This window comes from Symsagittifera roscoffensis, chromosome 5, assembly GCF_963678635.1.
Source record: "Symsagittifera roscoffensis chromosome 5, txSymRosc1.1, whole genome shotgun sequence".
Classification (NCBI taxonomy): domain Eukaryota; kingdom Metazoa; phylum Xenacoelomorpha; order Acoela; family Convolutidae; genus Symsagittifera; species Symsagittifera roscoffensis.
Window position 1 is genome coordinate 7,009,073 of NC_087066.1, and position 24,349 is coordinate 7,033,421.

At 34.4% G+C, this 24,349-nt stretch overlaps 2 protein-coding genes across 4 annotated transcripts in view; one reads left to right on the forward strand and one right to left on the reverse strand.

The window, feature by feature from the left end:
- The window catches only part of LOC134845584 (uncharacterized), a 482,353-nt gene that overhangs the window by 226,272 nt on the left and 231,732 nt on the right, over window positions 1–24,349 (forward strand). The gene's annotated exons all lie outside the window — the stretch shown is intronic.
- Window positions 6,776–10,382, reverse strand: LOC134846488 (melatonin receptor type 1A-like; the record flags this gene model as incomplete). The annotated part of the gene is given in 2 exon segments (XM_063863865.1): window positions 6,776–7,010; window positions 9,429–10,382. Coding segments are annotated over 2 exon segments (536 nt in total), but the record flags the coding sequence as incomplete, so codon positions are not given.

Genomic DNA, 24,349 nt, shown 5'->3' on the forward strand with positions numbered 1-24,349 from the left:
GGGCGGAACAGACAAAAAGACCCCAATTTTGATAACTACAGAGACCAGATAAAAAAAGGCAGCTTGAAAAAAATCGAAATTCAGTTTGTGAATTTTTGTAAGCTTCGGTGGAAAAACTTTTTCAGTCAGACATCTAATTTTGCTTCCCTGTTGGCTTTATTATAGCTTCTAAAAAGGAATTGAAGTTGGTTCAGTTTCATATTGTTAAAAGTGACTCGTTTTTTTTTTCATTTTCTTCTCTAAATAAAACAAAATGCAGCCCAAAGAATTTTGCAAAAAAAATATGTTTTCAAATGGGACAGTTTTTAAAAAATAAGATCCAACTTGACTGTCCGTACCTCACAAATCCCACGTCGTTGTTCACTTTACGAGGATGGCTTTTAAGTGACAAACTAAATTATTTTAATGGGAAATTATTAAATGTTTTCTAGAATGCTATCTCAAGAACCAGTGACGCAAACCTAATGAAAATGCAGTTGAAAACATCCACTGAAACTGACAAATGGTTTGCATAAATGGCCGATGTAAACTATCTAATTTATTGCCCTGTATTGACGAAATGAACTATCGTCCCCCAAACAAAAAAGACATTTTGCAAAATTTTTTAAAAATTAACTTTTCGTTTTAAATAACAAAGTGTGAAGAAACTTGTTATGACAGTTTGGAAGAGGAAAGTTTTTAAGACACAATTACGTAAAAAACAACAACAACCGCGATCGATTTTTTGCGCAGTGTGTTTTTGAGAAGTAACCAAAATTGCCATTTTGGTGAACTAGTTTATGATTTTTGTATATTCCTTGCCTACAGGGCGTTTCAAATAAAATTTTTAAAATAACCTATATGAATACCTATAAAAGGCATTTAAAATAACCTATATTAAAGTAGAAGATGGGTTGCGATGATTTTTTGTTAAAATTTAGCTCAACCTTTGTTGTTTTTTCACAAATGCACTGCAAAAAAAAAGAATTTTTTCACTCAAAAGGTGCCACAATTCTTTAACTGTAGGTGGTATTCAAGTTTTCTGATTTTATCAATTTGGTTTTTGGCGTTGAAAGGTGACTGACTGTTTCGTTGCAATTTGAAACAATTAATAATTTTTTGGTCTCGGTTGATTTTTCTTCGATCGCACAACATATCGACAACGGCGTATTCTTATCTTTGGTGCGACAACCGCAATTAAATGTTCTTATGTCGCCCCGGTCGTCAACAACCTTTTTACTGGGTCCCAACAGTCGTGGACACTTCTCCTCTGTCTGCAAAGTCTGGAAATACGGAAATAATGAACTACTATATAAAATATAGTAGTTCAGGTCCTAGAAGATTACGACTGGTTGGAATTCTAACTATTAATCTAGTAGTTATATTGATATAAGAGAAGAATTAGACAAGCAACTTGTGCCTACTTGTTTGTAATTTTGGGTAAAATCTTTTGTAATGATAAATGTTTTTTTTTCAATTGAAATTTCCATGACGTCCTTATAAAGTTTAAATTTTGGTCGGAACAAATCAATATCCTCTCCCCCTCCCCCCCCCCCATCAAGTTAAGATCCTCGACCACAGTATCCCAGTGTTCAAATTTAAATTAAATTTACTAAGCGCTGCGCGTAAAATGCTCCATTCTGATCTGATTGGCTGAAAATTTAAACTCAGGGCTAAGTTAAAATCTTCACTCCTAAATGGCTTTGGGGGATGGGAGGATGTTAACTTCGTCCTTTTGACCAGTTACTGCCACGTTTTAGTTCTCTTCTTGGACAATTAGTGCCCTTAGAATTTCTTTTGTCAAACAGGCCTTTTCAAATAGAGTTTCTGAGAAAATCTTTCGCTATAGAGCTAGGAACCAAAAAATTCATCGTTTTTTTGATACAAAGTTTTTTATGTTGACCAATTGGATTTTCCGAGCGCTCTCAGAACACTATAAAAAAAACTTCAAAACATTTTTTGGCTTCTTCCTTCGAAGGGAACGAAGAAGCTCCCGACTCCCCCCCCCCCCCCAAGTTTTTTTTGAGTTGTTTATAGTTTATGTGCTTCTTATTCAATGGCTTCTGTGATTTGATTCAAAATCCATTCATTAACCTTGATAAGTTTTTCATATTTTTTTTTCTACAAACCATTTTTGCATGACATCGAATTTATCCGTCACGTGATTTGACAATTTTTTTGTCGACCTTTATAACTGTTTCCATTCCTCATTAACCTGTGATAGATTTGATCGATTTTCGAACCGTTCATATTGATTTAATAATCGAAGCAAAATATATCACCTAGTTTTTGATTTTGCTTGTGGGGCAAAACAATTAATATTTCCGAAATTGAAAGTTTTTTCTGAGTTATCAGGTTTTGTCATTTCTAACGAAAAAATTGGGAAAAATAATGAGCTGTGTTGCATTACAATACTATTAGACATACAATCAACTTTACTTACACTTAAAATTAATGAAATGCATTTGATTAAGCGCTGAAACTCTGACGTAGCTAACTGTTCCATTTATTTCTCTACTACACGCATATTGTATCAAAAAATCATTAGAAGTTTTAATGGTTTCATTGGAGCTGTAGGGTCTTTTTACTCTTCCGCCCAAAATAATTTTGTATTATTTCCTGTCTCCGCGTTGTGATAATTGCGAGTTTGGGGGAATAATTAAAAACACCCAAAGGTGAATATAAAACTGAAACTTCCAAAAAAAAACATATTTGGTTCTAGGTCTCTATTTGTTTCTATGTTTCTAGGTCAAGGGTGTTGAAACTTTCAGGTGAACTATAATGACTGCATTTGCTGTATTTGTGGATTGGACTTAGAAGCCGAGAGTTGTTTCCTGAATTTTTGTTTTTGATTGACGCCTGTTGATTCCTTTCAAAGTTATTAACTTATCAATTTTGTTTTAATGAGATTATTTTATAACTTCCTTTTGCACCTCACCACTTTATTTTCTGATAATAGACACACGCTCGAGTATTTAATAGACAGTTTCTTTTTATTGACCTTTGGAAATTTGGCGACTTGATAAATCAAAGAGTAGTGTTTTTTATATATGTTTGCTTTTTAATCTGACGACTCAAAAGTACAACGTTTCACGGGTTGACTGAAACTCTAAGTCTAGAAAGAAATTTGCATTTAGAAAAAAAAATTTAATCCTTACAAAGTTTTGGTATCACTCAAGCAAAAAATCGATTAAAAAATGGTATCTAGCAAAGTTTTATATGACCCAACCAAAAACTCAATCAAGGACGGGCCAAATTTCCGTATTTCCAGACTTTGCAGACAGAGGAGAAGTGTCCGCGACCGGTGCGACTCAGTAAAAAGGTTGTTGACGACAGGGGCGACATAATTTGAATTTGAATTTAGATACAGTTTAGAGAACAGAACATTAATGAACTAATAAACTGCATCAGGGTTACTGTACGGGCAGTACAGCCCAACTGGCACTAACCCGAGGGAAACCTAGGTAAATAAGATCTTTAATTGCGGCTGTCGCAAGCAAAAAAAAGAATACGCCGTTGTCGATCTGCCAGATCGAAGAGAAATTAACCGCGACCAAAACAAAATAATCGCAGTTGTCGCAACCAAAGAAAAGTTAATCTCGATCTGTGCGATTAAAAAGAAATTAACCGCGACCAAAGAAAAATTAACCAAAAAAAAACAAAGAAAAGGGCGCAAATCTTTAAAAAATCTACTAAAATATTTAATCCTACGGGAAACTTGATAAGCAGTATTAGAATCGTCGAATTTACAAATGGAAAAAACCTTATATATATTATATAATATAAACATTATATAATATATAAAACTATCCAATTTGCAACCACGCTAGCTCAGAAGTGGGGCAAAAATTTTGACAACAAAACCAAATTTTCACCAATTTGATTTTTCTAGTGCTCTCAGAACAATAGAAAAACCGTATTTTGAGAAACTTTTAGCGCCGCAGTCATTTTTTTGACGAAAAAAAAATAGGTGAGAAGCCTTTTTTGGACACTATTTGGAAAATTTTGACCAATAAATTGCGTTTTTGCTGTGGCTCCCTTTCAAAATTAGTATATATTGGCGCCGTCAAAGGCGTCTTTAGAAACTTTTAGGGTTAGTCAGCTGAAGTTAGATGATTAGTGAGGGGATCGAATGCCTGAGGGGGAGAAACCTCCCCCCGCTCACCTGCACTGCCCCCCTTCCTGGGGCCAAATTGTAGACTGAACCGCAATATTTTTTTTCTCAAATTATCGCGATTTATTTTTAGACTATCGCCACCGAAATTCGATGTTTTCCAACTTTCAAAAAAATGATCTAAGTGTTTTCCTCTGCTCAGGGTGTTTTTTCTCCAGACCAGTTTCGACTTTTTAACCAGCAATTTTTTCGAAATATTTTCTTATCATTCAAAAGATATTGTTGTTTGAGCTAAAATTTGAAGAGTTATTTCACATGTGATCAGTTTTTTCTAGAGGCCATATGCGAAGTATATAACTTTGTACTTAACAAGGCGTGTGAGAGGATAATTTTAAGAAAAAACTTTTTAAAAAAACTGAAATTTTTTTCACTATTTTTTTTTTGAAAATTCCATCATTTTAAAATTAGCGATCACTACTCCGTAGAATTTAAAAGACAGTGAGACATTCAGGACTTCGCTCTGATAAGAGCAGCCATTACAGATTTTGGCCGCGACTATAATACTCTTTCTCGTCTATGATTTTTTGGTCGCGGAATTAACATCAGCGCGAATTTGAAAATCCAAAAAATAGTAGCTTAACTTGTCTCGATGGATGAAGTTAAAGGGATCTGAAAACTGCCAATGTAGGATACTACTTTGCATTACTTTTCCGGTTTCTAAAAACAGAAGCGGCGGACAAGTCTGGCTCGTAATTTATTCCAAATTGAACCTAAATGTATGCTAATTGGGTTGGATTTATAAAGCTGAACATCTCTATAAAATTAGGTGAAATTTGCCTAGTGCGGATGATATGCCAAATAAGATCCCTTAGGATGTCTTTTTGATCACCGATTAAGAAGAAGGAATGAAATTTTATGTGATTAGGTCCGTCTGCAACGTCATAAGTGCCACTCAGAAAACCCCGAGAAAGCTTTTGCAAAACATCATGATCGTACACAATACATTATGTTCAGAATTCCAATTAAAAGAGCAAAAAAGTTCACGCGAACATCTAAGACAGAGCTACTGACGCATACTAACATAGCCTGAGCTTAATTAAAACGTTGCTAACGGCTTAATAAAAAGAAAATTAAATCGTATGAATTATAATATAAATACGGATTGATGAAGCCTCATTTTTTTCAAACCAAGCTGTCTGAAATTCATCAATCCATATCGTAAAAAGGTACAAAACAGGCTCAGACGTCACACCATGATTGGAATCAGGGCTATGACTTTTCTATCATTAGGGTGAAATAAGCAAAAAGTCTACATGTATTGATATTTTTCACTGCGTAGTGCTGTTTTGATATAATTAATTAACATGTACCAAATTATCTCATCACTGTCGAGACGACTGTCGCGCAAAAAGTATTTGCAAATAAAAAGTGTTTTTTCTTACAATTTATAGATCTACGAGAAAAACGCAATTATTAACCCTTAAACGATCATAGGGATTAAACTGAATCCAATTATGATAAAACATAGAGAAAAAGAATCCGCCTAGGCCAAAAAAACATGGTCCGTTTTTTTGAGAACAAGCAAAACTGCAAAAAAAAAACGGAAACTTAAATTGAAAAATAGAACAGACGGATACTGCGCAAGTAGCACAGATTGTTTCGATCATAGTTAGTTTTGGAAACAGAAATAATGTTCTTTGAAATTTCTCTTAAAAATATTTTTACAAAAATTTTTTTTGCAATTTTTTCGCTGTTTGTTTTTGGGCGGATGAGGGCAGGGTTTATTGTACGTGAAATTTTAATCTCTGGGGGAGCTGTTTTTCTCTTCTTAAAACCAGTACTAAAGGCCAAAAAACAAAGCACAACATATAATGTAACGACTCAGACATTTCGACGGGCATAGCGGGTAACTTAAGTATATACAGACTATTTGCTATAGTAACTTGGCAAAGAAAGGTAAAATAGAACGTTGCAAAAAAAATCCGACAGACAGAATTCAATAAAAATATCAATCTTTCCAGTTTAGCAGATTTCTACATGCTATTTTTTTCCAGACAATCTTGATACAAAACATCGATCTGAAAGATTTTATTTTTGTTCCAACCATTTGAAAAAAGTGGAGGAATTTTGTATTCGAGCGTGTTTTTTTTTGGTTTTTGTTTTCCACGCCTAATCACGTACCACAAAAGTCATCAGAATAGATCCAATTATTTTTAATATATAAAAGCCCTTTCAGTCGTAGTTCGAACTTTCAAAATTTTTAAAATTTTGTTTCTCAGTGTCGAGAAAAACCGGTCTGAAATTTTTGATTTTTGGTCTATTTTCGAGCTAAAAAGGCTTGTCAAAATAAAGCTTACAGGCTTACAATAACTAATTTAAGCTTAACTTAAGCCGCGAAGATTTATTTCTCAAGTAGAATTAGTTCTTGAAGTTTTTGGGAACCAAAAGCTTCAAAATTTCAACAATTTCGTGCAAAAAAATTGAACTTTGAAAAAATTACGATTTTTTTTTGTTTTCCTTGACATCTTATTAGAGAAACTGTTTTCCAACTAGCCTAATTGACTATGACTGATTGTGTTTTAAGACTATGGTCGGAACATTCTGCGCTGTTTGCACATTAACCAGCTGTCCTCTTTTAATTGAAATAGTCTGCCCGATTTTTTTGCTATTTATTATACTAACTTGCAAGAGATGGTTCCGAGGAAGTCCGGATTGCCCATGAACTGTCCAGCGGCATAGTAGGCGGCCAGAAGAGACATGAGCAGGTCCGAAATAGCCACCATGCAGATGTTGATTGCCCCGCACAGCTCAGTGGGTGCTAGGGAGGGGGAGGAGGATGAAGACGAGGAGGAGGAAGAGTTCTTGCATCGACCCAGTCCCCCCACTAGCTTGGAACCCCGCAGGAAGTAGCAGAGAACTTAAATAAACAAGACTTCTCGTATCAGGGTGCAGCCATGAGTGCTCTGACCGCGTTCTTTGTTGAAGTTACTCCGACTGCGTTTTAATTTCTATGGTATAATTAAAAAATAATTGAGAAAATTTTCAAAAATAGTGAAATTTTTTTAATGTATTTTTTGAAAATCATCACCCACACGCTATGTAAAGTACAAAGTGATATATTTTGCATATAGCAAACTACTAAATAGACCAAAGAGTATGCCTTAACCCAATTTGAAGCTTTTTCTAATATGGATTAAATCTCCGTTAAAAAGTCGAAATCTGTCTAGAGAAAAAAAAACACCCCGATCTCAAATATTGCGTCACTTTCTTCAAAAGTCGGAACAAAAAGAACAATTAACCTCAAAGGTTTGGATGAAATCAGAATAATGGTGAAATCATTATTAAATTGATTTCGAGCACTGAAAAGAACAGAAAACGTTTGATATCAAGTCAAAATATTTGCAAACGTGTTCAGCAATTATGCTCATTACTTGGAATCAATTGCAAAGTTACATCTAGAAATTGAATATTCAGAATCTAACACTCATTCAGCGATGAGCAAATGGTAGTGAAGTCGCCTAAAAGCCGCCAAAAACTACCTCAAAAGATACTGTTGCAATTAAATTGACTTGAAAGAGCAGAACAAAAAATACGTCAAACAAGTTAAAACTTCTAAAGCGCTTTGATAAGATTTTTCTCAATAATTAGCTTCACATTTGAATTTGAAGTCCGGAACTTAAAAATATCAGTTTTGATAACAGAAAAGTTTGATAGTAGAAAAGTGCGTCATAAAAGTTACGGACGGACAAAACTTTATCAATAATTGCAAAAATGTCATCGCAATTTTATTGTATTACAAATTCTTAGAATTCTAATTTTTTGATGAATTGAACTTGACTTATGATCATCACCGGGAAAAGTTGTTCAGACTATTATTGGCATAAAAAAAACTATACAGCTATAAAAAAAAAGATGACGAGCAACTTGAAGACACTAGAAATACACGATTCGATAAAAAAACTTTCCGCACCGCAGCAAAAGTTTATGGAAAAAACAGTACAAAACTTCCAAAAAATCAGAAAAATTTTAGGGTCGGTATTTAGGGTCGGTCCCTGTGAAAAGCAGAGCACAGCAAAACTCTCCCCCCCCACCTGCAAAATTTTACTAGTAAACTTATTGTTGACATTGTCCGATTGTGACAAAAATTTGCATGCAGACTAAATAGACCTTGTCAATCATATTTGGTCTTCATACTTAACCTTATAACGCACTGAGGTGGGAAGGGGGAAGGGAAAAGAGCCCACAGCAGATATGGTTTAGAGGTAACAAAGCGAACTGAGGAGCGATAAGTTGGGGGATCAGATCCTGGCAGGGGTCACATTTTACATTATTTAAAAACACTAAAACAATATTTAAAAAACAATAATTATCACTGATTTTGCTATCATCAGAATAACTGAAAATAGCAGTGCTCCAGTACTCATTCAATGCTTCAATTTCTGTAACTCTTTTCTTGTTTTCCGCCCCTCGTAAAATTACAAAAAAAAGCTGATCAAAAATTGTTCACGCGACATTTTGCATATTAAAATGTAAAAAATTGTTCACCTGTTCACGCTGACACGTTTTAACGCAGTTTATACCATTAAAAAAAAACATTTTAAATAGATTTTACACATCGAACTTCAGAAAAACTCAAAGGGGGAACTAGATATCTCTGATTTATCAGACTGTTAACCACAATTGAAGAAAATGGGTAATCCTCACACCCACCCAAACTTTACCAAATTTAACAGATCTGGAAGAAAATCTCCCAAAAGCTGAAAATTCTGATCGATCGAAACAAAAACAAGTGTATTCGCGCCATCTCATCTGGTAATACTACCATTCTTCAGAGCGGTGATTTTAATATTGATCGAATATTTATCAAAAAACAAGATAATTGCTTAGCAGTAGTAAGAACTTAGTTTGCCCTTTAAGTGAATAACATACTTTGAATTCCATTTATTTTTTCGGGTTATAAAAGTTATTTCATATTTTTGAACCGCTAGAACTCTTTGATAATTTTTTACTTGGGGTCGAGCAGTGGCGCAGTCAAGGGTCTGGGATCCCCCCTTTTCTTCTAAGTCCAACGATACCCTTTCCGCTCAAAGGATCCCCCTTTTTTCCCTGTTTACGATACTCTGAATGATAAAAGTAGTTATTCAAGTCAAGTTCGTGAGCAACGGAAGATTTTTTACTTTCACTCAATATTATTATATTACTATTAAATTTTAGAGTCAAAGAGTATCGTCCCGAAAAGGATCCCCCCTCCCCCTCAATTCTGGCTGCCAAGATTTGGGCGCATTATGGGATGAGTAGAAGCATAAGCAACCTTATGAATTAAAAAGGACGTTACCTGTTAGGTTTCCAGCAATGCCCAAAACACTCAAGATTGAGTACACTGGTCCCATGAGAACATGTGCCGGATGTACATCACTGGCCCCTCCCCCCTCCGTTATCACGTGACCTGTCATCTCATCACCAATGACACCAGACATGGAACAGTTTGACCCCGAAGACATGTCAGTGTCGCTTAGAACAGAAGTCGTGTTTTCGGAAGGACTTTGCAATAGAGTGTTGTTTATAAGAAAACAAGTGATGTTTGCTACACTTAGAGCAAAATTTGGAATGCTAGTTGAATTCTGTTGAACGGACATTTTTAATGACTATTTGCAACAATTGGTCGAAAATTATTGGAATGCGAAAGTTACCGAGAAATAATAAATAAGAAAGTAATGTTGACAAAAATTGATTAACTAAATGATAATTGATAGTTATATCAGACAAACCTTCATCTAGCTGTGTATTTTGATAAAGAAGAATGGGTTAAATTTAAACTGACCTTAGCACTAAGTTTGTGATTTGATCTAAAATGTAATTATATTGCAAACAAGTGCAAGTATCGTAACTGATCAGAGTTCTGTCGGTCTAAATTCGGATAAAACGTTCTCAAATGTCGCAGAAATATTTGAAATCAATTTTTTGAAGTAAAAATAACGTCAAAAAACATGCGCGATCATTTATGACAAAGGGAAAGCAATTAGAGCTGTAAGTTATGCAATTGAGAGCTAATTTGCAATTATAAGTCGATTGCATCAATGGCCCTCAAAGTTCAAGTAAGACTTGTCGAATATTTTTTTGTAGTTGGTAAATAACTGAAGAATTGTTGAAGAAATTCTCAGAAAGCATTTTTACTTCGTAATTGGGTGAAAAATGATTATTAAAAATGCTACAACAGCGCTGATATCAAAGTTATAATAATTCAAAATGAGGAAACGATCTTTTTTACAAATACCTGACAGGGCTTTGCGGTATCTGAAACAGTATTTCATCAACTTTTGAATTTAAATCAAAGAGGAAAACAACTTTTTACCGGTGTCTTTTTTAGCCAATCAACGCACATTTTTTCACTGGTGGTTGAAAAACATTTTCCTGCGTTCGATGTAAAAGGAAATGCCAATGAAAATGATGTCTAAAAACGTCTTTATTATACTGTTTTTATAAGCCAGTTTTGCATCGTAGCTTAAGCCAAAAATCACATTTACAAGTTATAGTTGTCTGCGTTTAAAATTAAATATATTAATTTAAGCCAGCAACAATTTCTCTAGAAAACTAAAACAACGAAAATGATTGAAAAAAGTATTAAATTGATATTTGCGCAAATCGACAAGACAAAAATCTTCAAGTTTTTTTAGAAACATTTAATGTTTCATTATGTTTTCCTGGAATGGTGAAATTAATAACTGAAAAACAGCGCTGTGTCAGTTTTAGCAATTTTTCCAATCAAATGGTCTTCATTTCATATATGTCATACAAGTCATACAATTTCATGCAATTGATCTACGAGGTTGCTTTGAGGTTCCATAGAATTGTCTATCTCGTTCAGCTCTGATGTTCATCGGATTTATATTTCTATAAACACTACATAAAACAATATTGGTCCGATGATTTTTTCTGCCAAGACAAACTTCTAGTGTTTTGCAAAAAATTTTTGCGGAGTTTTTGGTACCATCCGAAATATATAGGTGTACTGAGCCATCAAATATAATGCGCAAAAATTCAAATTTTAAAATTTTAAAGCGCAGCGTGTATACGACTAATAAATATTTTCATTCTGTTGACTGGAAGACACGTATAAATCGATGAAGTACTATCAGAACCTTAAGCTAGAAAACCGATATGAAGCAAGGAAGTCGTTTTTCTGCTGCAAGCAGTCTTGCTTCGTTAATAGTTTCTTAAAAGAAATTCTCAATTCTCGGTGTAAGAAGTGAAAATTTAGATGATAAATCATTAAACTGAGAATCAAAAAAACTTTGGAAGAGAGAAATTGCATAATTCTCTTGATGAAGTTTTTACAAGCTAGATTTTAATTTCTTTTCTGACGTTGCGTTTTTATTATTCATAAATTTAATTAGAAAAAAGAATTTATTGTCCTGCTTTTACTAAAAATAAAAATTTATGTTTTTGCCATTCAGAAAAGATCTAATAAAAGCTATCCAGCGTGTCTAGACAATCTCCGTTTTTATTATTCCCACAAATTCTATACTAAGTTGAAGGAAGCTCAATTTTTGCGACTCAAGGCTGGTTTTTGCGGCTAGAATATTGACTTGGCACTACTATAGCAACCGATGGTAGATCTGAAGCTAGAAAACTAGTATTAATTTGTGCGCATACACTACCATGGTCATGACATGAGATCAATTGATCAATCTGGCGGCTCCCAAGTGAACGCCCTATCAGTATGCTAAGAGCCTGCTTGTCCTTCCTCAAGACAACAATTGGTAAAAAAAATTATGACGAAGGACTTTTGATCAGATCAATTTCTAAATTTCAAGTTACCTGCTACATTTGCGAAGCGAAAGTTGTTCCTAGGAATCCTTAAGCGGAAAATGTAAAATTAACTTGAAGACAATCGAGTTTGGCGGCATTTATTCACAATATTTTGTGCGACAGGTTGGAATTAAAAACGATTAGTTTTGGAAAAAAGAATTTAAAATAATACACAAAGCAAGCCGGTTGCTGTGCAAACAAAAACGAAGTAGTCTGACCAAAAAGTTTTTATTTTGAAAAATTAAGGTTATTTAAAAAACTCAAGTGGTATTATTTGATATTTTATTGTTCGGACTTCTGATACCAAAGTGACGGAAAATTTGTGCTCGCGGTAGGTTTTTTTTCTTCAGACAAATTTTAACTTTTAACTAGCCATTTTTGACGGAATTTTTTAAAATCTTTCGAAAGGTATTGTTGTCCTGAGCTCAAACTTGAGAAGATATTTCGGTTGTGACCTTTTTTTGTTAAGTTACGGGGGTTTAAAGATTGCCATTTTGGCCAATTTTGGACTATTAACGCGCGATATATTTCGCGCTATTAACGTGTAAGCGGAGAGTTAATCCGTCTTAGAAATTGTTCCAAATAGCTTGAAAGAAGCTTCATTGCCATAATTGATTTTTTACAAGGAGCAAAACTATCCTTTTGTACTTTATTTGGCGTGTCTGGGGATGATTTGAATAAAAAGTTTCAAAATTTAGAAAAAAAGTTTTTCATTTTGTTTTATTACATTTATTTTTTTAATGTTATTACTGCTTCCTAAACCTTAAAAGGCAGTCGGAACATTCAGGGCTTCGCCCTGATACGAGCAGTCTTGTTTATTTTGGGAAAGTGAACAAAACAGGCTGGACTAAAAAGCCTACGAACTAAGAAACTAAGATTAATTATTATTGAAAAACGAAGCTGAAAATTGAGTCTCACGTTCGAATAACTGAAACACTTTTTTTGTGATTTTTTGGAATACGAAGAAAAACAATTAAGGCTTCAAAAAATTGCCACATGTGGCACTCTAGGAAATATTTTATGGGATAATACGACAGCGAGTATCAAAAATTGGCCCAAAAGAAGAGCTTAAGCTATAATTTTTTACCACTTCGTGAAGTGTTGGTAACAACAAAAACGTTTGTTTGCTGAGAAACTAGCACTAGAGTTTCCTACCATAGTAATTTCCTAAATTTTTTGGAGGTTGTCAAAAAGTTTAAGAAATAAAAAAAACTGCTTTTGCTTCATATTTTTTCTCATTTTTCTCGATAAAAAAATTAAACTGACCGTTACAAGCGGTTACAAGCGGCTCTGAAAAACTTTGAAATAATTTGAAAAATGGTTTTTGAAATAATCATTTTGTGTTGTAGAAAAAATAAAACAACTGGCAAAAAAGATACCAGTTTGTTATCACAAAGATAATTAAAAATTTTTGGTGTATTTTGAATCCAATTATTAACTGAAATTGTTTTATTGAAATTTTTCGTTTGAAGCACTTAAACATTGTTTCAGGCAGAAAATACAGCATGAAAAAACCCAAGGCGTTTGTTTTTTTGCCTTCTCTCAGGCTGGCCAGAACAAAAAAAAACAAACACATAAGTACTCAACGAACCGTTGGTTGCTGGAAAAATTGTAAATCATCTTGTAAATTTGGCATAATATTAAGGAATTTAGTTTAGTATTTTGCTACTTCTGAGTTGAGCAACTTTATTACGGCTGAACATACAAAGATGAAAACATATCATGAATTAGCTTTTTATTAGGACAGTGAAACCAGCAAAGCACTCCAAAAGTTTGAACTAGAAACTAGTATTTTAGACGTAGCAAACAATTCAAGTAGTGCTAGTGTGTTCTATTGTGTTTTTGCCAATTCAAAAAGTATTCAAATAAAAATTATAACCAAATTAAATTCGATTGCTCTTTTGAGGAATATGGAATATTTTGGGAAGAAAATGAAAAGAAATTGATTTTTTTTGTTTTTAGATTTGTGATACTCACGCCATGTAACGCGCAAAATGAAAAATATTGCGCCTGCCACCGCAATAGAAAAGAGCATGTTGACCGCCTCCTTTCAATTGGAATGATTCAAACAAAATCCGCCGCTTACTTTTAATATGACGATGAATATCACGCGGTAATTATCGCTATTTCAATATCTTGGTGGTCAAACTAGTCCTAAAATTTAATCCACAATAACTTAGCAACAAATGGTAGCATGTTAGTTTTTTTCGAGTTTGAGCTTTGGATAACATCTTTTGCAAATGGTATATAAAAATTCTGCAAAATGGTAAGTTAATAAGCCAAATTTTGTCTGAAGAAAAAACAAACCTCCCAAGTAAAAACATTCCGTCGTCTTCTGGAAATTTAAACCAACTAGTAGCCGCGGAAGTGGTAGGAGCGCATTGTTCCTTTTCTGATGTCTCGTATAATTAAAAAAAAATGATTTAAAAAAAAAATTATTTCAAAGTCTCAAATGTTTTGAAAAATACTTTGGTTTATTCATTTGAATTTTTCAGATATGGAGTTTCAATTAATATGATGCTTGTGTTGCGTAACTGAACTGGCATTTCACAATTATTGTTCCGACTTTTGTAACGAAAGTAACGGAATATTTGTGCTCGGGGTGGGTTTTTTTCTTCAGACAAATTTCGACTTTTTATCTAGCCATTTTTGAGGGAACTTTTTTTACATCATTCGAAAGCTATTGTTGTCCTAAGCTTAAATTCGAAAAGATATTTTACCAGTGATCTTTTTTCTTAAAATTATGGGGGTTTAAATATTGCCATTTTGGGCATTTTGGCCAATTTGGGACAATTAACGCGCGATATGTTTCGCGCTATAAACGCGTAAGCGAGATTTAATCCGTCTTATAAATCGTTCCAAATTGGTTCAAGGAAGATTATATGCCATATTTGATTTGTTATTAGGAGCAAAATTTATCACTTTGTACGTAATATGGCGTGTGGAGGGATTTTTTCGCAAAAAAAAAATTCAAATTTTAAAAAAAAATTTTATTTTCTTTTATTACATTTGAACTACTTTCAATGTTATTACTGACCTTAAAAGGCAGTCGGAACATTCAGGGACTCGACCTGATTTGAGCAGTCTTGTTTCATCTAATTTAGTAAAATATATCATAAACTGATGGCACTGAACTTCTGTCTTTTGACTTAAAGTAAGACTGAACGAAGAAGGGAGGTTTTAAAGGTTATCTGAATTATTATTCTTCCATTACACAGCATTGCAAATAGCATTTAATGTATCAATTCATTCAATGTCACCCGGGCCGATGTAAGCGACTTATGTTGCTACCATCGCGACGCAAACGAGAAAAGCCGCGACTTTGCGCGACCCTAGAAAGAGCAGCGCGGCTTTGAGCAACACAAAGCGAGATAGATCGCGACTTTGGATGACTCAAGAAATATGGCGCAACTTTGGCGCGACCCAAAAGAAATAAGTCGGGGTTCTCGACCCGGGAACTGGGAACTGTTGTGAAAGGTTTGCGTTCTTTCGACAAGCAGAATTGCGTTTTGATGTTTTCACGACAATGACCTTGAATGAAATGATACATTGAGTGTGGGAATAAACCGTTTAATGCAAGAAACAGTCGATAACGTACTGTCGATTTCAAGGAAAGGAACAAAGAAAAATATGTAAAAAGTCGGAACAATAAATGAGAGGAAATTTCAGATACTTTTTTGCTTTTTGCAATGATGAATGAATTACAGTCGCTTCCAAGATAGTAGCAAAACAATAATTTTGTTTCATACATAATAAAAATAATCATTACCTTGCCTCCTTCAACTAAAATTAAAATAAAATACATCAATTGTTTATCTTCGCCGGTCAATGATCCATATCATTTTAGAACAAAACCGCTGAGAATTTAAACCTTTTGATCACTGGCTGTAAATTCGTTTGAAATAAAGCTTTGATGCTTTGAAAAAACTGAAAACTATCAAAACTCAATTCATGTCGGAAATTATTTTTAAGGGGTATGTTCTAGAGTAAAAACCTCCGAATCAAAACCAGTGTAACAGTTTGAAACAAAGGGTAGTATACTTGGAGATAGTATTTGAAGTTTGAAATCGTATAGTAATGCAAAGGCCATTGAAGGGGATATGAAACACGATATGATTTGTAGTATTTGAGTTAGGACCGAGTTGGTTAACTCGTTGAGTAATTTCGGATAGGGTACACCGTCTGCTCGTCACGCTATCTTATTTTCGGCCGGATAGATTCGTGCAACTTCTTAGTCTAATACCGATCCTAATCTTACTCTTATACTATCTAGTCTCAGGTTGTTTAACTAGTCTCTGCTAGGCTCAATAGATCTAGGGTATACTGGTTTATTGCGGCTGCTGAAGTGCTCGGGAGAGTCCAACTAATTTCTAAGTTAAATTCAAATCTCTCTGGTGCTGAAATTACAAGTAACTTCAGCACTTACAAATAAGTGGGTTGTTAGTTAGATGGATCATGATTGGTTAATATTAAATACTTTACATTGGTAAAATATCTAAATTATCCAATCATAAAATGTAGTCTAGATCAGGTTCCACCCATCCGGGTTTTACAGAGTTTTTTAGAATAGTTCTTCTGCAATTCGAAGGATGGATGATGGACGTTGGTGTTTGGCGAACATCTTATTTCTTCTGTTTCCTCTTTGTTAAAGGAGTTCCAGGAAGCTGGAGTTAGAGACGTAAGACGTTGTGTCTTCTAGTGACAACGACTAAGTCTTTGCAACAAACTCAAATCTGATTTCAGAATGGTTTGCTATGTCAGGTTTTTCTGTTCTGCGTGGAGAACTTCTTTTGTGTCTGATCTAGTTTGGGAATGGCGTGGAGATTGTGCGTGGAGGGGATGCCTGGTTACTCGGATCTGTACGTATACTTGAACATCGAGGTGGTCATTGGTCTAGTTCAATGAAGTCCTTTTCTGCGAAGTCAAGTCGTACTCTAAATCCTTTGAGTTGTGATTGTGAGTGGCATATCGATTGTGGTTGGTCATTCTCTCTCGAGTGTAGTGGGGTCGTTTTGTCTTTAGATGTTCGTCCTTGGTGTTGTATTCTGATCTATGTATTACATAATGTAATTTACATTTTATAAAACATTTATTAGTTTAATATTTTTTAATTATGATTTTTGTTAGTTGTTTTCACAAAAGCTTTTTGTTTTAGTTCGGTTATTTTGAAGAGTTACTCACACTTGAGTAGCTCTTATTAAAAATAGAGGTGTGGTCACAAAGCGTGGATGTAGCACGGTGGGTTAGGCCGGCTATAGAGCATGCTCAGGACGTCCTTCCTGGTGGGTTAGGCCAGGAGTGGGAGTATGATTTCATGCGGTTTTTGTGAGGGGTCCTGTTATGTGACAACGTTTTATGTTGGGTTTGTTGTGGTTTTTCTTATGTTTTGTTGGTTGTGTCCTTTTTTCAAAAATCAAATTGTTCGTGGTATGGGTTTGTCTTTCGACTTTTTTGTGTTTTATTATTTCTTTCTTAGACTTTATAATAGTCTTCAAAAGAATAAATTATCCAGTTTTAAACTGGGTTAATCCGGTTTGGGTACCGTTGGTTTCCTTTTCTTAGTCATGCTGTTATTCTATGATTTGTGGTATTTAGTAAGCTGCGTTGGTTAGTTTTGTTTAGTATATAATTCCTTTCCAACCGGGTTAAAGGAAAGATTGAAACTTGTTATCGTGTGTTAGAGTTGTTGAGTGTGAAAACTTGAAACTGAAATTCATTATTTTAAACAATTCTTTGTGGGCGAGCTGTGCGAGTGTGGATAGAATTTCTGTGCGAATGAATGAAAATATCAAAAGGTTAGTACTGCAATTGCATTTTATTAATTTACTGCATAGAATTTGGAAATTTACTGCTAGTTATGGGGGAATTTTAAGTTACAAATTTTCATCATAATTAGATTTACTGCTTGTGGGGAAAATTTTAGAAATGAATTTACTGCATTGGTATTAAATTTATAAATTTATAAGTGTAAGAGATTAATAGAATTTTTGAAATCTGTTTGATGAAATTTGCGATTTTTATTTGTCTTTTGTGGTTTTTGTAGGTGATTGTCGGATGAAGGCTAAAAATCTAAAGAAAACATGGATAAAGTATGGTGAGTTTTTTAATATTTTAATTAGTTAGTAATATTCATTTAATTCATACTTACCTGTTAGTCGTCGGGGAAAAAACCGTGGGGGAAAATGTCGTGAATTAGTTCTGAAGTTGTTAGTAGTTTAGCTAAGATGCGGATGATATTTTTAGTCTGAAGCAGTGGCCAAAGCAATTGAAGTGCCTTAATAGTGGTTAGTTCTTCAGTGCCAACTGCAAACTCATAAGGTGTGTTTTGGATTAGATTATATAATTTGTGATTGAATTTAGTGTTGTGGATGAATTCTAAAATTGGGATTTCTATAGGTTGTACAAACTCGTGCGGGATAAGGAAGGGTCGGGATTCTTCGGCGTTGAAGGTCTTGGTGATGGGACAGAAGATGTACATTTGGGTTATGGGATCATAATTGCGAATAATACCATGAAGGTTAGTATCTTTAATGCAATATGTGAAATTTAGGAAAAATGGTGAAGTGTATTTGGAATTAATGAATTGAAAGCGATGGTGTGGTTGTCTAGAGGGTGTGTGTAGGTCAAAGTGATTTTGGATGAAGCGGTAATAACTATATGTATGGGTTTGTTTAGTGCGCAACATAATATCGTGTGAGCAGTGCAGATCTCTTTCGTGTGGTGCAAGAAAATGAAAGGTTAGTGAAAATATTTGGAAGCGTTCTTTAAAACTTTCGTATGCTTGTGTGTCTGTTAGTGCTTCTGAAATAATGTGATCAAACTTTCGGTCGAAGATGTTTAGTGTAAATATATATGGTGTCTTGATGAAAAATTTCTCGGTAATTTGTGGATTAGCGAAGCGATCGTCGTCTAAGAATTGATCTTGGTTAGCTCTGATGATGTTGTGATCATAGTATTCGAGTGTATATTCGTTAGCTCTAGGTGCAGTGTGTGTTTTTAGTGATTTTTTATATCCAACGTAAGTAAATTGTCTAGGTGTTAGTGGTGTAGTGAGTCGATATAGCATGTCCGTATTTCGCTCTATATCGATGTGAGTGTTAGATAAAGGTAAGCAAAGAGGGTTAGTAAAATGATAATATGAGGTCCAAGAGAGAGTGGGCATTAAAACGTATTCATCTACAAAGTTGCGTGTTTCGTTAGTGTCGTGGGGGGTGTTTAAGGTGTATTGTGGGAATGAGGGTAAGGTGATGGCTAAAAATTCTTTTGTGTTAGTATGCTTGGGGTGGTTGATGTATTCACGGGCCGTTCCTGGTTTTGCTGGGAAAGGATGGTTGGGGAACTTTCTTTTAAAAGTGCGGTAAGCTCTATTAGTGTTGAGTGAAGATTCAGTTGATGTGGATGATGGTGCTATTGATTCAGTATAATTTGAAGAGGGTGTAGGGGTAGGGGGATTGGATGAATTTATAGTGGAGGAGATTTGGTTTATGGTTGGGGTATTAAGGTGGTAGGGTTGTTGTTGGAGGGTAATAAAATTATCTAGCTCTGGGGAGATTCGGGGGTGTCTGGTGAATGAGATGATTGGTCAGAATGGTATGAGGAGTAGGTTGGAGTAACTTGGGAAGCATAAGAGGGTGTGGGAGTAATGGGGTCAGGGTTATTGGATAATATGGGTTGAAAAGGGGGTTGAGAAAAATTAGAAGAGTTATGAAAATTATTGGATGGGGATGGTTCTGAGTCGGCAAATTCATCGGGGGTTTCAATATTCGGGTTATTGAGTTGTGAGATGGAATATAAAACTGAGATGTGTGAATTAGTGTCGGAATTCATGCCTGATGTTACATTACTAGATGGAAAATCGGGTGGCGGAAAAGCAAAAAGTGGTATTATTGGGATTGTAGAGGTAAGATTGGTTGGGTGGGAATTTGATCGGTGTAGTGATCCAAGTTGGCGGCTCATCGTGGGCTAAAAAAATGATTATTTTGAGACTGAAAAGCGGTGGTATGGGGTTGTTCAATAATTTGTTCATAAGTATTATCATCTTGTGACTGGTGTGTCATTATATGTTGGATGGGACTTTGTGATGTGGTGAGTCGAAAATTTGGATTATGTGTGATGGCTAAATTTCGAAAATTTCGTGGGACTAGGGATAGTGGATGGTTATTTGGTAGGGGTGGTAATTGTGGTGCCGTTGGCGTTATGTCTACATTGTTATGTTCTTCGTCGTATGTATTTTGTCGTGTTGCTATTTTTGTGTTATATTCTTTTATTTGTGCGTCTAAAAGAATTTTGTTTATAGATGTAGAAAATATTCCAAAAAATCCTGCAAATAGTATGCGTGCTACACTTGCTTGTCTGTTTACTTGTGTGTGTATAGCACATGTGTTGTAGATTCCTTTTAAAAGTGAGAAAAGAAATCCAATAAAGTTAAACATTGCGTATAAAATAGTCAATTTTTCTAAGATGTAGTAGGGCCATCCTAGAAAATCGAGGATCTCATTTTTGAGTGTAACAAAGCTAAAAATGTTAATTGGTGATATATCTTGGGGACGGTATTTTTCACCGTTTAGATATATATAATCTTTAATGTCTTTAAAATATCCGCTATAGTCTTGCGTGTAGATATCGGCAAATCCTGCGGTTTCTGCAAGTTTGCGTAAATTTTGGTCTATTGATTGTCTTTGTATAGTGTCCATTTGTGTTAATAATTCTTGGAATTGTTGTGTTCTAATGTGATGTTGAATATCTGATTTTGAATAGATTCCTATTGATTGTAAGTCTATATTTGGGTTTCGAGCAATAGCGCGAATGCTTTCTGGTGAAAATTTTTTGAGTGATTGCATTAATGTGGGATATGGAGTAAGAAGATAATATTTATTTTCATCAGGGTTTAGTTGTACTACATTGTGGCTGTTTTCTGATCCACATGGGACTGCGGTATCCCAGAAATAGGTTCTTCGTGAAAGTGTATCCACGAAATGTACTTTATTCTTATAAAAGATAGGGATTCTTTTATAACATCGTTTATCTTCAAAAACGTAGGGTGGTGATACTTTTTTAGTACAAGTATAAAACCATAAGATGTTTCCTTCATAGTCTAAAAAATTTGATCTATTTCCAGATAATAAGTATCCTGCATAGGGTATTTTTAATACTGCTAGTGCAAGTGATTGTAATATTTGTGTTCGTTCTAATTCGCATAGTTGGTGTAGTGTTTCTAATTCTGAGAGTGACATTTCTTGAAAAATTCGGCTAATTGTATAATCTAGTTTCATATCTAAATGAATATCATAGTGGATATTACCGAAATATGTAGTATTCATTAGTGATAATTCTTGTAAGCGTGTGCTTCTGGTGTCATGGGGTTTTAGATGTCCACCAGGTTGTCCGTTGCTTTTTTCAAAATTAACTGGTATATAGGATGTTCCTTCGTTTGGAGGATAACCTGTGGCATATGGGTCGATTTTTACTTTTCCAGTGGTCATGTCGAATCCTTTTTCGTATTCAACTAATATTTCAGAGTATTGTGTTCTGTGAAGTGGATTCCTGTATTTACATGCAAGTTCTGTTTCTTGATATATTTGAAAACGTGTCAATTTATTTTCTATATTGTCTATGTTTCTAAAATTAGAACTTAGTTTTCGTGATGGATGGACTTGTTCATATGGAATTGATTGTATAAAATATTTTTCGTGAAATTTTATCATACGAGCGTGTATTTTTGCTACTTGAAATGTTGTACATGTATCTTCGGGGAACCAAACAATTGTTGCTTGTGTTCTGGTTGTAGGGTCGCAATAACCTTGATCATTTTTACAAGGTAATCGGATTCCTTGATAGATCATTGTATTATCTGATAAATCTCGTGTTAGTTGTATTTTTTCGAGTTGTATTTTCCAATCGAAAAACATTATTTCTTGGTATCCTTTATTTTTTGTGTCTGCTTTGCAGTTTGATGGGTCATTTATACCAATGTGTGGTATCCAATGTTTATCGTGTAGGTCATAGGTTAATCGTCCGTGTGCGCCGTTATACGGGTATTTTTCGTCTAGTTTTATATGTCCTTGGTGTCTTTCAAGTTGTGATTGATGTACAGAGTCTGAAAAAACTTGAAAGTTAACTAACCTTCTTTCGGAGTTTTTATTTTGTGTGATGTTTAGTCTAAGTAATTCATTTTTACAATCGTCGGGATTGAGATGTAAAAGACGTTCTATATTACTCTGATAGAATGATTCATGGTCAAGTCGGTTTTTGTTTCCGTTCGAGACTTGTGAACAATGTACTTTCTTTTCGGAAAATGTTGCTGTGAATTTATAACCTGTAACTGTTGTTGCTCGGGCTTTTGAATAGAGTGTTGCTATTACATTTGTGGTTTCTATAGCTTGTGGTTCTGTTTCACATTGTGATACTTGATTTATTGCATATTTATGTAGTGTTTTTTGTTCATTTTCTTCACAATCGTAATGTGTTACTAATAAATCTTGTGGTCCTGTACGAGGGGAAGGGTTTATGTTTTGATTTGAGATTACTAGAAAAAGGAGTTGGAGAAAAATTAATAATTTTAGAATATACATGTGTATGATAATCCTGAGTATGGATTATAAAATGTAATGTAGCCAATTGTGTTTTTGGTATATCTGTCGTATTTGTATATTACTTCAGTAGTTATAAACGGTGGTGGTAGTGATTGAGCTGTTATGTTAGGTGGGTTTAATGGGTAGGGATGTTGGGTAATATTATTTAACTTAACTGTGATTTCAAACTTTAATTGTAAACTGTTTTGTTGGAGTATTTGAATATTGTGATCACGGATATCGTTGTGAATATCTTGGCGATATTGTAATCTATTAAGTGCCCAGTTATGAAGGCGGTTACTTTCTTGATGTTGTCCAAATAATGGTGGAGGTGCTGTAAATGTATTCCAATCTAGTCTTAAAGGAATATTTATTGATGATTGTTCTCGATATCTGGCGTCGAGATTATTTGGAAAATTTAAGTTAAAAGGTGGTGGTGAAATCTGGCTTATTGATGGTGTTGATGGTAGTGATAATGTTTCTGGTAGTGATGAGGATGTTGTTGTATCCGTAGAAATATCTATTGGGTCATTGACTAAATTTGGTTCACCTTGTGTAAATGAATGTGTAGTCCAATATGGAAATCGTGATGTTTGGTTTGTGGGGTTGAAAGGATTTTCATGTATTTGCTCAGATGTTGGTGTTGAACCTAAGTAATCTGATGGTAGGCTTGAGGTGCTACGTTGTGAAAGAAGCGTAGGGGTTTCTGGTAATATACCAATGGGGTTTTCTGGAGTGTTTTGTGATGGGGATTGAGGTATATCAAAATGAACTCGGGGAGTTTGAAAATTTCTGTTTCGTCGAGGATGTATAATTTGTCTATTTATTTCGACTGTATTTTGGTTTTGACTAGGATTTCTTATTCTACTTAGTTCTTGTGGTAGTGTTGGGTATAGGTTATATGTTGGTTCGCTTAGAGGTGCTTGTCGTTGAACTGGTTCTAGTGGTTCTGGTAAACGAGTGTGTCGTTTTTCAAAAGTGTATGGATTGTCTTGAAAAGAAATTCGTGTAGATGTTTGAGGATTTTGAGTAATTGAAGGTGGTGTTTGGTTATCTTGGGATGATGTCGGTGAAGACTGACTTTGTGACTGTTGGGTAGCAATTTTTGATAGTTTTTTGAATTATTACTTTAGTGAGAAATTTTGTGTTTATTATAATATTCTTCCAAAAAAAGAATTAGAAGGATTGTTGCTAGGGCAAATGTGAGGATTGCTTTCTTTATACATTTACATATGGTCAAAATGAGGGATGATAAGAATGCTATGAAAATTACAAACAATAAAAAAATATCAGTTCTACTGAAAATTGTTCGTATCATTTAGACAAGTTATATGAATCGTACCTGTGGATATAATCAAGGGTTTTAGAAAGTTGGAGGAATAGTTCGAGTATAGTGTAGAAAATTAAAAAAATGTTACAAAAAATGATTAGGATTATTAGAAAAGATTCAAGTATATCAAAAAGAAATATTATAAAGGTTTCAAGTATTGTAAAAAAATGTTTAAAATTTATGAATATTTGAGTAACTGATTGAGAGAAGAGCATTTAAGAAATGATCTCTTGGTCGAACATTTTTTGCTGTTTGAGGCGATTTTCAAGTGTGGTCGGATTATTTATTAGTTTTTTGACAAGTGGGTTGAGTTTTGTAAAAAATTGTTGGGGGCAATTTTCATGGTGATCGGGAGGTCGTCTTTTTCTTTATTTTTGTTTGTCAAATGATCCGGGGTATGGTGAGATTTTTATACTTTAGGCTAATTAAAATGTTCATTTTGTTGCTTTAGGCTAAGTTAAAAAATTTGTTTTGGGGGTATTCGTGGTCTGAGTTGGGGAAATATTGTTGATCTTTGGGTTATTAGATAAGGGAGGGATACGGTAT